This window comes from Tripterygium wilfordii, chromosome 3, assembly GCF_013401445.1.
Source record: "Tripterygium wilfordii isolate XIE 37 chromosome 3, ASM1340144v1, whole genome shotgun sequence".
NCBI classification, from domain to species: Eukaryota; Viridiplantae; Streptophyta; class Magnoliopsida; order Celastrales; family Celastraceae; genus Tripterygium; species Tripterygium wilfordii.
This window is the reverse complement of record NC_052234.1, coordinates 11,036,605-11,050,014: the sequence shown is the minus strand read 5'-3', so window position 1 is coordinate 11,050,014 and position 13,410 is coordinate 11,036,605. Positions and strand designations below refer to the sequence as shown.

General features: G+C 36.9%; 2 protein-coding genes, 1 long non-coding RNA gene and 1 other non-coding gene across 12 annotated transcripts; 2 read left to right on the top strand and 2 right to left on the bottom strand.

The window, feature by feature from the left end:
- Positions 1-2,375: 2,375 nt before the first annotated feature.
- LOC119989710 (cytochrome P450 94C1-like) lies at positions 2,376-4,073 on the bottom strand. The gene has a single exon (XM_038835387.1). It carries the CDS (start codon positions 3,996-3,998, stop codon positions 2,499-2,501), a length of 1,500 nt encoding a protein of 499 aa, XP_038691315.1. The 5' UTR covers positions 3,999-4,073; the 3' UTR covers positions 2,376-2,498.
- Positions 4,074-4,581: 508 nt separating this feature from the next.
- TRNAD-GUC lies at positions 4,582-4,653 on the bottom strand. The gene has a single exon. It is a non-coding gene; the product is annotated as a tRNA-Asp (tRNA).
- A 49-nt stretch (positions 4,654-4,702) lies between these two features.
- LOC119990210 lies at positions 4,703-7,910 on the top strand. 9 transcript variants are annotated; one of them, XR_005465979.1, is made up of 7 exons: positions 4,703-5,240; positions 5,337-5,708; positions 5,995-6,100; positions 6,219-6,256; positions 6,577-6,654; positions 7,082-7,175; positions 7,778-7,910. It is a non-coding gene; the product is annotated as an uncharacterized LOC119990210 (long non-coding RNA). The 9 variants fall into 9 exon arrangements; XR_005465976.1 differs by having other exon boundaries at positions 6,577-7,175; XR_005465967.1 differs by having other exon boundaries at positions 4,703-4,852; positions 4,983-5,240; positions 5,995-7,175.
- A 1,766-nt stretch (positions 7,911-9,676) lies between these two features.
- LOC119991106 (subtilisin-like protease SBT4.15) lies at positions 9,677-13,396 on the top strand. The gene is made up of 9 exons (XM_038837318.1): positions 9,677-9,991; positions 10,109-10,206; positions 10,297-10,440; positions 10,548-10,653; positions 10,825-11,332; positions 11,518-11,618; positions 11,813-12,034; positions 12,199-12,307; positions 12,381-13,396. Exons 1-9 carry the CDS (start codon positions 9,918-9,920, stop codon positions 13,140-13,142), a joined length of 2,124 nt encoding a protein of 707 aa, XP_038693246.1. The 5' UTR covers positions 9,677-9,917; the 3' UTR covers positions 13,143-13,396.
- Positions 13,397-13,410: the final 14 nt, after the last annotated feature.

The window sequence follows — 13,410 nt, the reverse complement described above, 5'->3', positions numbered from 1 at the left end:
AGTAAAAAACGGTGATGTCATGTTATTTAGTAAACATGTCACATAGATTATGGACCTTTATGGATGATTTCATTATAAATACGTAGTGTTGCTCTTTTTAAGTTGGTATTTTGAGTACTGATTTTCTCAGGAATAAGGCATCAGGCTTTATTTTAAGGAGACCGGTTAATTATTCTCCAACACCCCAGTGATTAGTGACATTTATAAAATATATAAAAGAAAATGGGTGTGTGGCAAAAGAAATGTCAATAATGTCATTATAGAAGGACTATCAAGCATCAAGGCATAGTATATACAAATTTGAGTGGGGAACAAAACACAGGCAACACAAATTATAATCTGGCTGGCCATCCGTTTCCCGGCCCACTGAGAAATTCACATGTTTTATGGCCACTAATATTATATTCTATCCACATCTGAGAGATCGAATTTGTACATTTCTTGCTTGGTGATCGATATTGTACCATATTTTCATTATTTTGTGTGTTTATTTTACGTAATTGTCGTACAATTTATAATGATTCGTTTGGTAGTTGTGATGGCATATCCACGTATTATATATAGTACTTTCACCTTAAAATTAGTGGGCACATGTGATTCTCTTTAAAAGTGAGTGCCCGAATATTTAGTTGTTGGCATGTGTGTGTATTTATAGAACTGAAACGCTTCAAAATATGGTCCAAACCAATAAAGGATCAGTCTTACGTATTTCACTTCCATGTGTTCGGAATATCGGTATATGTAGTGCATAAAGACATTGTACTCACTTGCAACTAAGCAACGGCCGCACGTCACCAATTGTATATATATCTTTAATATATATATATATATATATACACGCACAAATAGGGTTTAGGTAAAAGTCCACGTCAATTTGGCCAGTCGCATGTCTTGATTACATTTTACATCACAGCCGAAAGCTCCACCGATCAAGACATATCTCTTGCCCCAGCTAGTTGAGCTTCCGCTAGATTGAGTTCAATTTTAAAATGGGAAATGAAAAAAATTAACTTTATATTTCTAAGTTTTTGTACTTTATGATTAAATTTGCAGGCACTACGAATAAAACGAAATAATTCTCTTCTTTTTTTTCGTTTACTTTATTTCATTTCAGAAATCTGGTTTCATTCGCTGATAACTGGTTGTTATAAAATAGCTTATTGTGTCCTTTTCAACATTCGCATACGCATATGTTTGTGATAATGATTTTTATCAACCTAGCTAGCTTGACAAAGAATGGTTGGTATATATACACGGTTCAACTTGTAAGTTGTAACCATGGATATGATCATTTGTACATACAGTTGTAATATATTATGTAGTAAACCCATAGAAAAAGAATCGTCTTGCGTATATATATACAAATGGGTGGACAAATTAGTGATCATGGAAAGACCAAGTAATCTGATGATGTGGTCTAGCTAGTGACAAACCTTGATCTTGTTGGATTCCCTTTCCCTTCTGTATTTTGTTTAATATCCTAATAAAATTATCTGACTTATAAAAAAAAAACGAAAATAAATTCATTTTGTAACAACATTATGTGAATCCACGTCAATTTTGTGTTGCTATGCAATGTTGTCTCATGAATTGAAAAAAAATAATATAATGTATATTAATCCTCATAGACTCATCTTTATTGATCGTTCATTAATTTATTGATACACGGTTCAACTTGTAAGCTACTGCATGTTTATTGATACATTAATGAAAGTCATGAATCATAAATGTTAATGTAGCATATTAATCAAAATAAATATAAATGATTCATTCACCTTATACGATTATAAAAGCTTCTTTGTACACATTTATGAATTATGACTATTTATGTAGAAAACATAAATAAAGCATTTTCGCAAGAATCTGAATAAAAAAAGAGAGAGTGTCCATACTCTAGACTTTAGCAAGCGACAAACCCTAATTGTACACAAACAAAAATCACATTAACGAAAAAACAAATACAAACATATATGATCATATCTATAGCAAGAAAAAACAAATACAAACATTTTAAACTAAAAATCTTCTGTAAAAAGTACATACTCTCTGTTAGTGGGGTTTAACTGATCATACAAAGTTGTGAACAGTCAAAAAACACCAGCTGCGTGCCAACCATTAATCTTGATCCAGAAGACAAATATTCCAATCCAATACATATATATTATTATGGGTAGCTTATAGTGCTTAAGTACGTGCACCCACTAAATTATGTCGCAATTCATAATCTGCAGCGACTGACTACTACGCATTCAATTCACAAACATGCAGTAGCTTATATAAACATCTGCTGAGTTGTACGTATAGAATTTCATGTAATAAGTGGAGACATGTGAAGTCACGAATTCACATGGATTCTGTGCATTTAACTCAGCAACTGTGATAACTTGAACACCAACTATTGAGAATTTTTTTTTATCATTTTTGTTATTTAAATTACAATTCAGGAATAAATGTACCATTCATTTACTGTATATGTAACACTTGGAAATGAATGAGAATTATGATGAGATTTGCCTTTCTCGTACCAATACCGGGAGCCCACCACTAAAAGTGGCGGTGAGGCCAGGAGAGAATCGTGGCGTTGAATGCGTTGACACCGATTTGATGTGGAACCGTCGAAGCAAAGAAATGGCCACACTTTTGAGCTCCATCAGCGCCAGTTCTTTCCCCAAACACACCCGTACTCCGGCTTGGAAAACCGGGTACTCAAACAGGTTTTTCTTGGAGCAGAAGACGCCATCTACCATCCACCTCTCCGGCTTGAATTCTAAGCAATCCGGACCCCAAATCTCCTCCATCCGACCCATCGCGTAAGGGTGGTACGTAACCCTAGTTCCTCTTTTCACGAAATTTCCATCCGGTAACACGTCATCAGATTCGCAAAATTTGGAATCGAATTGGATCGGAGGGTAGAGTCTCATGCTCTCGTGTACCACCGCTTGTAGATAATGGAGATCTTTCATTTGTTCAAAGCTCGTGAGATCTTTAATTCGATCAGCCTCCGTACGAATAGCCGAAGCTACTTCTGGGTGCTTAGCCAGTAACCAAAACAAGCTGGTCAAAGCCGACGCAACGCTGTCTCGGCCAGCTAAGAGGAAGCTTATAACAATATCTCTCAAGAACGTATCATCGTTGACTGTATGCATAAAGCGAGACAGGAGGTCCTTATGTGTTGAAAACCCCATATTAAGCCTTTGCCTGATGACTTCTTGAGCAAGAGTGTTGATCTTCTGAATTGCCTCTTTCAATCTCCTTTCGCTCCCTAAGTTCATCAACCTTTTGATTCTCCACACGAGCGGGGACACAGCCATGGCTCTCTCCGCCGACAATTTCGACGCCAAGTCGAAGGACTCCACGAATTCTGACAACCCAGCCTGCAGCGAAAGCTCGAGGCACATGGGGTCAATCCCAAAAGAAAACCTGCATATGCTATCGAAGGAGAATCTCCGAAACACGTCTTGTAGATCTATGATTCCATCTTCTTTATCCGAAACTGATTGTAGAAGCGGGATTAGTCTGGCTTCAATCTCATAGTTGACGATATCGAAAGCGTATGATCTGATGGAAAGTGTATTGAGCTCAAGACTTGCCATCTTTCTTTGAAACCTCCACAAGTCTCCATCCACGTTAAATATTCCTTGACCAAGAAAATCTCCCAAGATCATAGAGAATTGCTTTCCTTTCGGGTAATTATCGAATCGGGTTTTGAGTATGTACTCAACGTTGACTGGGTTGGCTGTGATGGTGTTGCCAAGTACATGTATGTGGATGGTTTTTGTTGGTGAATTTTTCAAGAGATGGGTATACCAATCACAAAGGTTTGGGAACTGTTTGGTCCAACTTAGGGTGAGATAAGCATCGCAAATCTCGCACTTGCACCTGAGCTTGAACTTCAGTAATAAGTAGAGTACGAGGAGAACAAGGGATGAGATGATGATTACAAAGGCAAAGGTGGCATGAAGATTGTGCAGGAAGCAGGAATCTTCTTCAAGCTCCATCGATGGCTTCTGATTAAAGATAAGAAAGCAACGGAAGAGAAACGAAATGATAATAAAGATACTATTGATGTGAAGCGAATAAGCTGAGTGTTTATACTTTATAATATTTCACTTTCCTCTTCTTGTTTTTTTTTTTTAAAAATAGGATTTTTTTTCTCTTCTAAAAAAAAAGAAGTTTTTAATATTGTTAATTTATTGAGAACGGTTTTTCTACTTAAGTGGTCTACTCTGTTCACACTTTAAAAATGGAAAATTAAAAAGTGGGGAATAGAAAAGGTGGCACGAAGAACCCGTGCGCAAAGGCAGCAAAATGAGTCGGTCAGTTAGTAAACGTAGCTCTTGCGTCACCCGCATGTTATGGGATTTCGTTGATATTCAGACACGTGCTATTATTCTTATCCGTACCGACTGTTGAGTGTTTTTTAGTTGAAACTATACGTGGCCACGGACAGAAATATTAATTTATTACAAAAATAGCAAGCCAAACTGCAGCAGCTCATGACTTGGCAGATCATTTGCGGATTGCCTTGTCGTGTCAGAAACGGTTAAAGTTTAAAAAGTTTTAAACCTTTTAGTGCCAAAACGCCGTTGCCGGGGATCGAACCCGGGTCACCCGCGTGACAGGCGGGAATACTCACCACTATACTACAACGACTTGGATGCTGTATTTTCGATTTTAATATAATTAACTAATAAAACCTTAACTGCTATGAGATCCTGCAAACACAAAACATCGAACAAACCTCATAAAAACCACACTCTCTTCCTACTCTCAGTCTCGTAACTCCTTCATGGCAAGAATGGCGGAAAACCTCTGTAACGCTTGCCCGCAATTCTCCAATCAGCTTCGTCAGGTCAACTTGTTATTTTGGGCTCTTTTTATTTTGGGCTTGATCTTAAATCGTTCCTGAAACGACTGAAAATTTTTATTAAATAATGTAATTTTTTTTTTGTCTGAATAATATAATTTCCTTTTCCTTGCAGTGTTGGGTTTTCGGGAGCTCATTCGAAAACCCGCGAAGGGAAGAGAAGGAAACGGTAACCTATAAGGCAAACAGCGAAACAATCTCTTTCTCAAGCCGAGTCTCAGTTACTCTGAAAATGTCTCTCTTAACCAAGCATTCTAAATCAACCGAGACGCCTCTTTTTGGAAGCCAGGGTTTGACCTTTGGGCAATCTAAACATAGTGTGCCTGTAATCCCCCGGTCTAACACCTTTGTCGCATTGCAGTACTCCTAATTGGTATTTTCTGTCATCGATCAAGTATTTTATGCCAACTGATTTCCTCGATTTAGGGTTTTTGTAGGGTTTATTAATTTTTTTATAGGTTTTTCTCAGGGACAATGCGGCGACCTCAAGCGCATTCGAAAGTTATTGATATTCTTAAGGATTAGGGTATCGCAATTTGGGGAATCCTAATTCTGGGGAAACTTTGCGCTCTATGACGTATATACAGAGTCCTCCACGATTTCTTTGCCTGGAGACATGTTTTTGATTACTCAGTATATGAATGTTTTTTTTTTAAAAAAAAATAATTAGCAGATGATTGAAAAGAGTATGGAAGAAGAATCGCTGGGAGGTCATGATGCTGGAGTTAAGGTTTCTATGTTTGATTACTCGGTCGAGAATCACTTCAAAGCAGTTGACACAATTTTTTGCTGCTGAAGATTGTGAAATTCAACAGTTATCTAACTCGGTCACTTTCCTAAGGTGATTTTTTCTCAGTCTTGCTGTGAAATATACTATTAATTTGGTGTATGAGATTAGTTCTTTTTTTAGTGTACACTTCGCTTTTCATCCTCATGGTTTTTACGATGGGTAATCATTCTGTCATATTCTTTTTAAGTTGTGTTTATGAGATCACTGAAGTCATTTTGTATTTGATGTTAGCCCAAATCTTGTAGTGTTCGTGTATGTGTATATACATGTAAATATATCTGTGCGTAGACGTTTTTGATATATGCAATGCTATGTCATATTTTGATTGTCTATACAGAGAATGGAGCTATTACAATTACAACCCAGGAATCATTAGGTTTGGATCGGAATCTCGGGCCTCTGGCATATGTTTACCTCAGTTATCATCTGCCACCGTTCATATGGTAAAAAGAACATAAATTTAAAACAATTTTTTCTTCTTTTTTTTCCTTTCCTTTTTTCTATGTACGTAGTATTCGTAGGATTTGTTAACCTCATTTAGTGTCTTTTCTAAAACACAAGGACCACATGATGAGAAGACCAAATTCTTAAAAGTCCAGGTATGAACTTAGAGTGTATGTATTTAGGTTTCAGCATCATGTTTTTGTTCTTTCCTTGGGTCTAATGGAATCGAATAAGGTTTTAGGTTTTCAAATTGGTCAGAATATGAATTTTGATGCTGAATTGGATTGATGTGAATGTTGGCATGAACAAGTATTTTGGTAGATGGACAACTGTGTGACTGTAAGTGATTTTGGAATCAAATAAGTATATCTGGTTTGAGTGAACTGGTTTAAAAGAATTCTTTTTAGGAGATTGTAAGTGGATCAACTAAATGTGCAACTATTGTTAATGCTTTCTTTCTTTGACCAATTAACAGATCGTTTCTTTTTCCTTTTGGTATCCTTGAGGAAGTGGAGAAAAGGAATATGTTTTGATGAGATGAAACTCAGTTAAGGTTTGGGATTTATTCTTGCTGCTATTAGTCATATTTCCTTTTCAAGAATGGCATTTACGCTCAAGATTTAATTTATATTTTCTTGTAGAAGATGCAGTGGCTTTAGTTACTCTTTGCAGTTTGCTTTTCATTGTTCTTTTATAGTTTTATTTTTTTCATCTCTTTACTCTAACTAATTATTGATGCGCTAATTTGTAAATGCATTTGAGGCCATTCCAGTTGATATGAAAATTTTAACTGTGTCATTGTGAAGAACGTTTAGCTATCTGTATTTGTTATTACTTTCTTCTGGACATAATGGAACTTCCATTATACAAACTGATACTCAACTTTGGACTTTATGCATCATTGCTTCGCTACTATCAAATCCTAACTGGTTAAGCTACACTATGCATACTTTATATGTTTCACTTTAATTTCTGTACAGTAAAGACTTCGTGTTTTATGTTGGAGGACCTGTACGGGGTTTAGATTGGCGGCCCTAGAGTTCACAAAATGCCCGACTTTCCTATAAAAATGAGGTACTCATTTTCTTCCGATTTTTTTTTAAGGAAGTGAACATTCATGATTGTTGGAAGTTGTGGTAATAGTTTTTTCTTTATGATCACCCTGGTGTTGCATGCATTCTTATTAAAAAGTGAAGACGGAGACCTAAAAAGACATGGATTGAAGTGGTAAATTAACGTGAATTTACTTGATAGATTCTAACTAATTTATCATCTGGATAATGGATTCATGTAGCCATCTGCAACATATTTTTTATGATATGTGCTTTAATGACGAAGATGAATCTTGTAAGTTCAACACAACACTGGAAATTTGTTGTCATTTACTACATCCCAATCATATAATGATGTATGAGGACTTTTAAATAACCTTGGTTATCAGTAGCGAGCTAGATAGAATTCAGATTTTCACTCCATTCATAATTCAAATATACTCATAAACGAATTCACCCGACTTGCACAAGAGAGGCTTGATTTTTTAATAACTTTTACCTCTTTTTCATTTTGCAAAACTGTGCTGATCTCACTGTTTGGAGTAATTGATCGCAGAAGTTTGGCATCTTTGAGTTCTGATGTGTGACTGCTTAATAATTCCCTTTCTATTTTGTTTCCTCCAGTTTATCCAACGTTGTTTCTGCTCATCATGGCGACTCATCACAAGATAGGTGCTCTATTCATAGGGAGAGGTATGATTCAGATACATGTATTCTGAGTATCGGCGTGAGTGAGGAGGCAAAAAAGGATAAGCCCAACTGATACAAAAGACGCCAAGAGGAAGACCTAGAAAGAAACCAGTGAATGAGGATGGAAAGAACCTATTAACTCTACCTAAGATGAACAGTTGATTGCATCAATTGCAACAATCAACTTGTTCAAGCTCTTGCTTACCCTGAAGGCACATTTGAATTTCATGCTATAGAGGGGGAGCATCTGCGAATACCCAAGAGGGTTCTGTGAGAGACAACAACGGTAAAAGAAAGAAAAGGTTCCACCCTGACTATGTCTGCCTGTGATTCAGATCATAAAAATTCCATGAAAAAGAGAAGGTTGAAGAGCAAAGCAAGGTCAAGGAACAATGGTGGTGATGCATCTCAGCCACTCTTGACTGAAAATGAAGACAAAGGAGCTTTTGTTACAGACTACGAAATTAATGAGACATCTTGGAAGTATATACTGTGGTCTCTAGTAATGTTAATTTAACTATTTGTAAGAATTAAGTTTTAAATTATTTAAAATTAGAAAAATCAAGATAAATAATAAAATAATCGTTAACAAATTTTGACAAATTAAAAATTGTATTTTTAATTAAATTAGTATTCTAACTCTTTTCATAAAGTTAAACTTACAATTTGAATTAACGTAGCAAAAATAGAACACCTATGTTAATGTTCTTTGAAATCCTTCTATAATATCGCAGAATCATATATATTTCATGTGATTGGTTTGTAGCATTTCCTCGGAGGAGTGAAAAAGTCGATGGATCCTTAAAAGATCCAAAAGACAAGCCACCAATCTCTCACTTCTTTTGAACACCAAAACTACATGTGTTCATTGTACGTAATTTTCTGGTTGGTCAAAATCTTTTTTGTAGCAGGATATATTGGACAGCAGCGGTGACAGTTATAAAGTTGTGCCCTCTCCCCCATCTATATTTAGACCAAAAATTAATATTCACCCTTTGTTTTACAGGAGAAAAGAGAGAAAGCAAGATGATCATGAATGTTTATCAAAATATACTGGTTTTGATCATCATCACTCTCCATCTTGTAGAAGCTACAGTACTTGTACATGGATCCACTTATGACGAAAGAAAGGTAATTAAATTCATCTCTCCAAAAACACAAATTTTAGGAAATTTCTGATGTATGTTTATTACAAAAAATAGTTAATTATCCTATATATGTTTTACACACACCTAAGCACTAGTTGCCACAAGTTGCATTGCAGTAGTTAGGAACTTAGAATGGTGCGTATTACCCTGATGATCAAGGTTCAAATCTCCTCACATTTTAAGAGATATATATATATATATATATATATATATATATATATATAATAAGTGTGTGTCTGGCGCGCTTGACAATTAAAATGAAAATGAGGAAATATATATGTATGGTGTTTTTTTTTTTTACAATTAAGAGTTTTTCTAAAATTATAGAAAACAATGAAAACGTAAAATCACTTGAAAACAGAAGTGAATAAAAGATGTTTTTCAGAAAATTAAAAAAAAAACAGAAAACAAATCAAACCGACCCTATTTTTAAGTAAGATACAAAGAGAACCTAAATCCATTATTTTCTGTAGTCATGCACTCACTAATCATGCTTCATGCATGCATGCATGCTGGAGAGGCCTTCCTTGGGAGTAATTATGTCGTGTGCGCTAGGGTTTATTTGAAGGCCTACTTAACCGGCCCACACAATCACACATAAGGCCGGGGCCCATTTTCCTATTATATGGCCTGGCCCATTCTCTGAGCGGTGGACCCGTTAACGTCACGGAATCGCTGGGTCAGTCGAGGGTATTGAATCGCAGCGACGACGGTGTTGTTCGATCCGAAAATTCACTGATTTTCTCAATAGTTTTAGTATTTTGATGATTCTTTCAACAAAAATAATCTCGTATAACTGAATAATGTAGTAGGTTTTCGGAATCTCCATGAACAATGTAATCGAGCTTAGTAATGGGAATTGGTGAACTAATGGACGGGTTTATTCTGATTTATAATGATCATAACTTCAGCCTTACATTGTATATATGGGAGAAAGCCCGGAAGCTCATATTTCTGCCGTGGATCAACACCACAATCTGCTATTGTCAGCAATCGGAGAGTAAGTACCTCTTATCTTTTATTTGATTTCAATTTGATATTTTCGATTAATCAAAATTATCAATTTTATGAGCAAATCAATTCTGATGTTAGTTTATATATATTGTTTAAATTTCAGGGAGAATGTTGCCAGAAAATCCAGAATATATAGTTATGTGAAGAGCTTTAATGGGTTCGCTGCACGGCTGCTGCCCCATGAAGCTAAGAGACTATCAGGTATGCATAGCTTCAATTGCAGGACTAATAGATTCTTTGAAAGTTTACTTCAGTATTATTGAGATTAATAATCTGGATTTGATTTTGCAGATGAAGATGGTGTTATATCAGTGTTTAAGAGCACTCAGCGCAAGCTTCACACCACAAGATCATGGGATTTTCTGGGAATGACAGAGACATTGAAGAGAAATTATAAGCTTGAGAGCAATATCATTGTGGGCGTCTTGGATACTGGTAGGGAAATTGTTTTCTTTGTTTGTCTTTTTCAACGATATTGAGTAACAGTGAAAAGTGAAACTCTTTCTCAATCTTAAATATTTCATTAATCATATTTTGTATAGGAATATACATGGAATCTCCCAGCTTCAATGGAGAAGGATATGGACCCGCCCCGGCGAGATGGAAGGGCAAATGTCAAAAGGGTGGCAATTTTACGGGCTGCAACAAGTACATTCTCTTTCTCATTTTCCAAATGAAACATTAATATTATGTTATTAGAGAAATAATTTTGTTTTCCAAGGTGATTGCAACTGGAGTATCACTGAAAGTCTGAAATTCATGAATATAGTTTACTGTATTGTGTATGTTAATGTTTAAGAGAATTCTTAACTTGGGCAGCAAAGTCATTGGAGCAAAGTACTTCAATCTAGACAATACAATGCCAGCTGAGGATCCTACTCCGGCTGATGAGGATGGCCACGGAACCCACACAGCCTCCACTATTGCCGGTGTGCCTGTCAAGGGTGCAAACGTTTATGGAGTAGGAAAAGGCACTGCTCGTGGGGGTGTACCATCTGCGCGGATTGCTATGTACAAAGTATGCTGGGGAACTGGCTGCTCTGACGTAGATTTGCTAGCCGGTTTTGACGATGCCATCGCTGATGGGGTGGACTTGATATCAGTATCAATTGGAGGGACTTCAAGGAGTTTTTTTCAAGACCCAATTGCCATTGGATCATTTCATGCAATGAAGAAGGGCATATTGACTTCTTGCTCAGGAGGGAATGAAGGACCTTCCACATTCACAGTTCAAAATGTTGCACCATGGATCTTGACTGTTGCTGCTAGCAGCATTGACAGGAAGTTTGAGTCACCTGTCAAGCTGCACAATGGCAAAAACTTCTCTGTAAGTCCTGTTTCTGTTGTGTTGAGTTTGATGTCGTTTATCTTGAATTGCTTTTTAAACAAAAAAAGACTGTGAAAATAAGAAAAATAAACAATGCCAAATTTGAGTTTAGGCTGCGGAAACACTTTATTACACAAAGCTGAATTCTACGTCCTTTCCCTTTTTCGAATTTTATGTGTTTGCAGGGGATTTCTGTTAATACATTTACACCAAAGAAGCAGATGTACCCTCTTACAGATGGAGTTCGTGCATCCAACATGAGTGGAGATAGCTATGGAAATGCCAGGTATGAACATCAAATTGTCCAAGTTCATCACTCTTTTTTTATTGTCTGTGAAACGACTTTGAGTAATTAGATTGTATTTAAATGCATGTGAACCTAAATTAATCACCAACCAACAAGACAATTCTTTGTTTATTGTACTGGTAGTCGAATTGCATTTTCAGTTCCTAAAGTAATATGTTTTAACATGATCACAGTGCCTGTGACTACGGGACTCTAGGCATGGACAAAGTGAAGGGGAAGATTGTGTTCTGCCTAGGGAACAATGGCCAGGATTCTATTATCAAAGAGCTAGGAGGGGCTGGAACAATATTGGTCCCTGAGTCGTTGGAAGATATTGCCTTCATCCCTCTTATTCCTGGGACTTCTGTCAGTATCAACAATGGGAAAAGAATAGATCAGTACATCAACTCTACCAAGTATGTTAGTTCACCCATCATCGCACTCGAATCAACATAATCGCATCTCTAACATCAAATTATCTCGCATATCCTTATTTTGATGTGGACATATTGATAGAAATGTGGCTTTGGTACCTATATGTACCTACGCAGTTTAATTGCGAAAAAACATGGAATTGCAGGAACCCTCAGGCTGTCATATACAAAACAAGAACTGTGAAAATGACTGCTCCATTTGTGGCATCTTTTTCATCTAGAGGACCTCAACAACTCAGCCGCAACATCCTCAAGGCAAAACCCTCTCTCTCTCTCTCATTTTTTCTTCATTTTCGTTGAGTTCTCATATTAAATTCTCTTTGAACAGCCTGATATTGCTGCACCAGGACTGAACATATTAGCTGCATATTCAAAACTGACAACAATCACAGGGCTGCCAAGTGACAACAGATATTCATTATTCAACATAGTATCAGGAACATCCATGGCTTGCCCTCACGTTGCTGCTGCTGCTGCCTACGTCAAGTCCTTCCACCCTGACTGGTCGCCCTCGGCGATCAAGTCTGCGCTCATGACCACAGCAACACCTATGAGAATCAAAGGTGCAGATGCAGAGCTGGGGTCAGGATCAGGCCAAATAAATCCGTTACAGGCAATACATCCTGGCCTTGTTTATGACAATAACATGAGTTCTTACATACGTTTCCTTTGCAAGGAAGGCTACAATAGCACAACCATTGGGTTACTTCTTGGTGGCAAGAAAAAATATGATTGCTCTAGCTTCAAACCTGCACAAGGAACTGACGGCCTTAATTATCCATCCATGCACATGCAGCTCCAGAGCCCGAATTCAAGCATTTCAGCCGTGTTTCACCGCACTGTGACTCAAATAGGATATGGAAATTCTATATACAAGGCAATTGTGACATCGCCCAAGGGACTCTCAGTCAAAGTTGTGCCAGATACTATGGTATTCCGTCGGTTGCACCAACAGCGAAGTTTCAAGGTTATTGTGAAGGGTGATCCAGTGCGAGATGAGACGACACAAGTTTTGTCAGCAATGCTTGAATGGAATGACTCTAAGCACAGTGTTAAGAGCCCCATTGTTATCTACAGGCCAGTATTTTAGATTTATTCAGTTTAACATAATTCAAATTTCTAGATTCTATAGAGCTTAGACTTGCAGTTTAGTACTAAACTTAGCACTTTGTTCGTTCTTGCAAATCAAGACTTGTGAAAATGAATACCGAAAATACCTTCCACTATCTTCGCACTTGTACAGGGCCAAGATCTTTAGTCCCCAAAGGTTGACATTTACCTTAGCAACTGCTAGAACAGAATATTGATCACTGTTCAACTCGGAATAAAGGGATGGCTTCCACAACCCTTTATTTGAT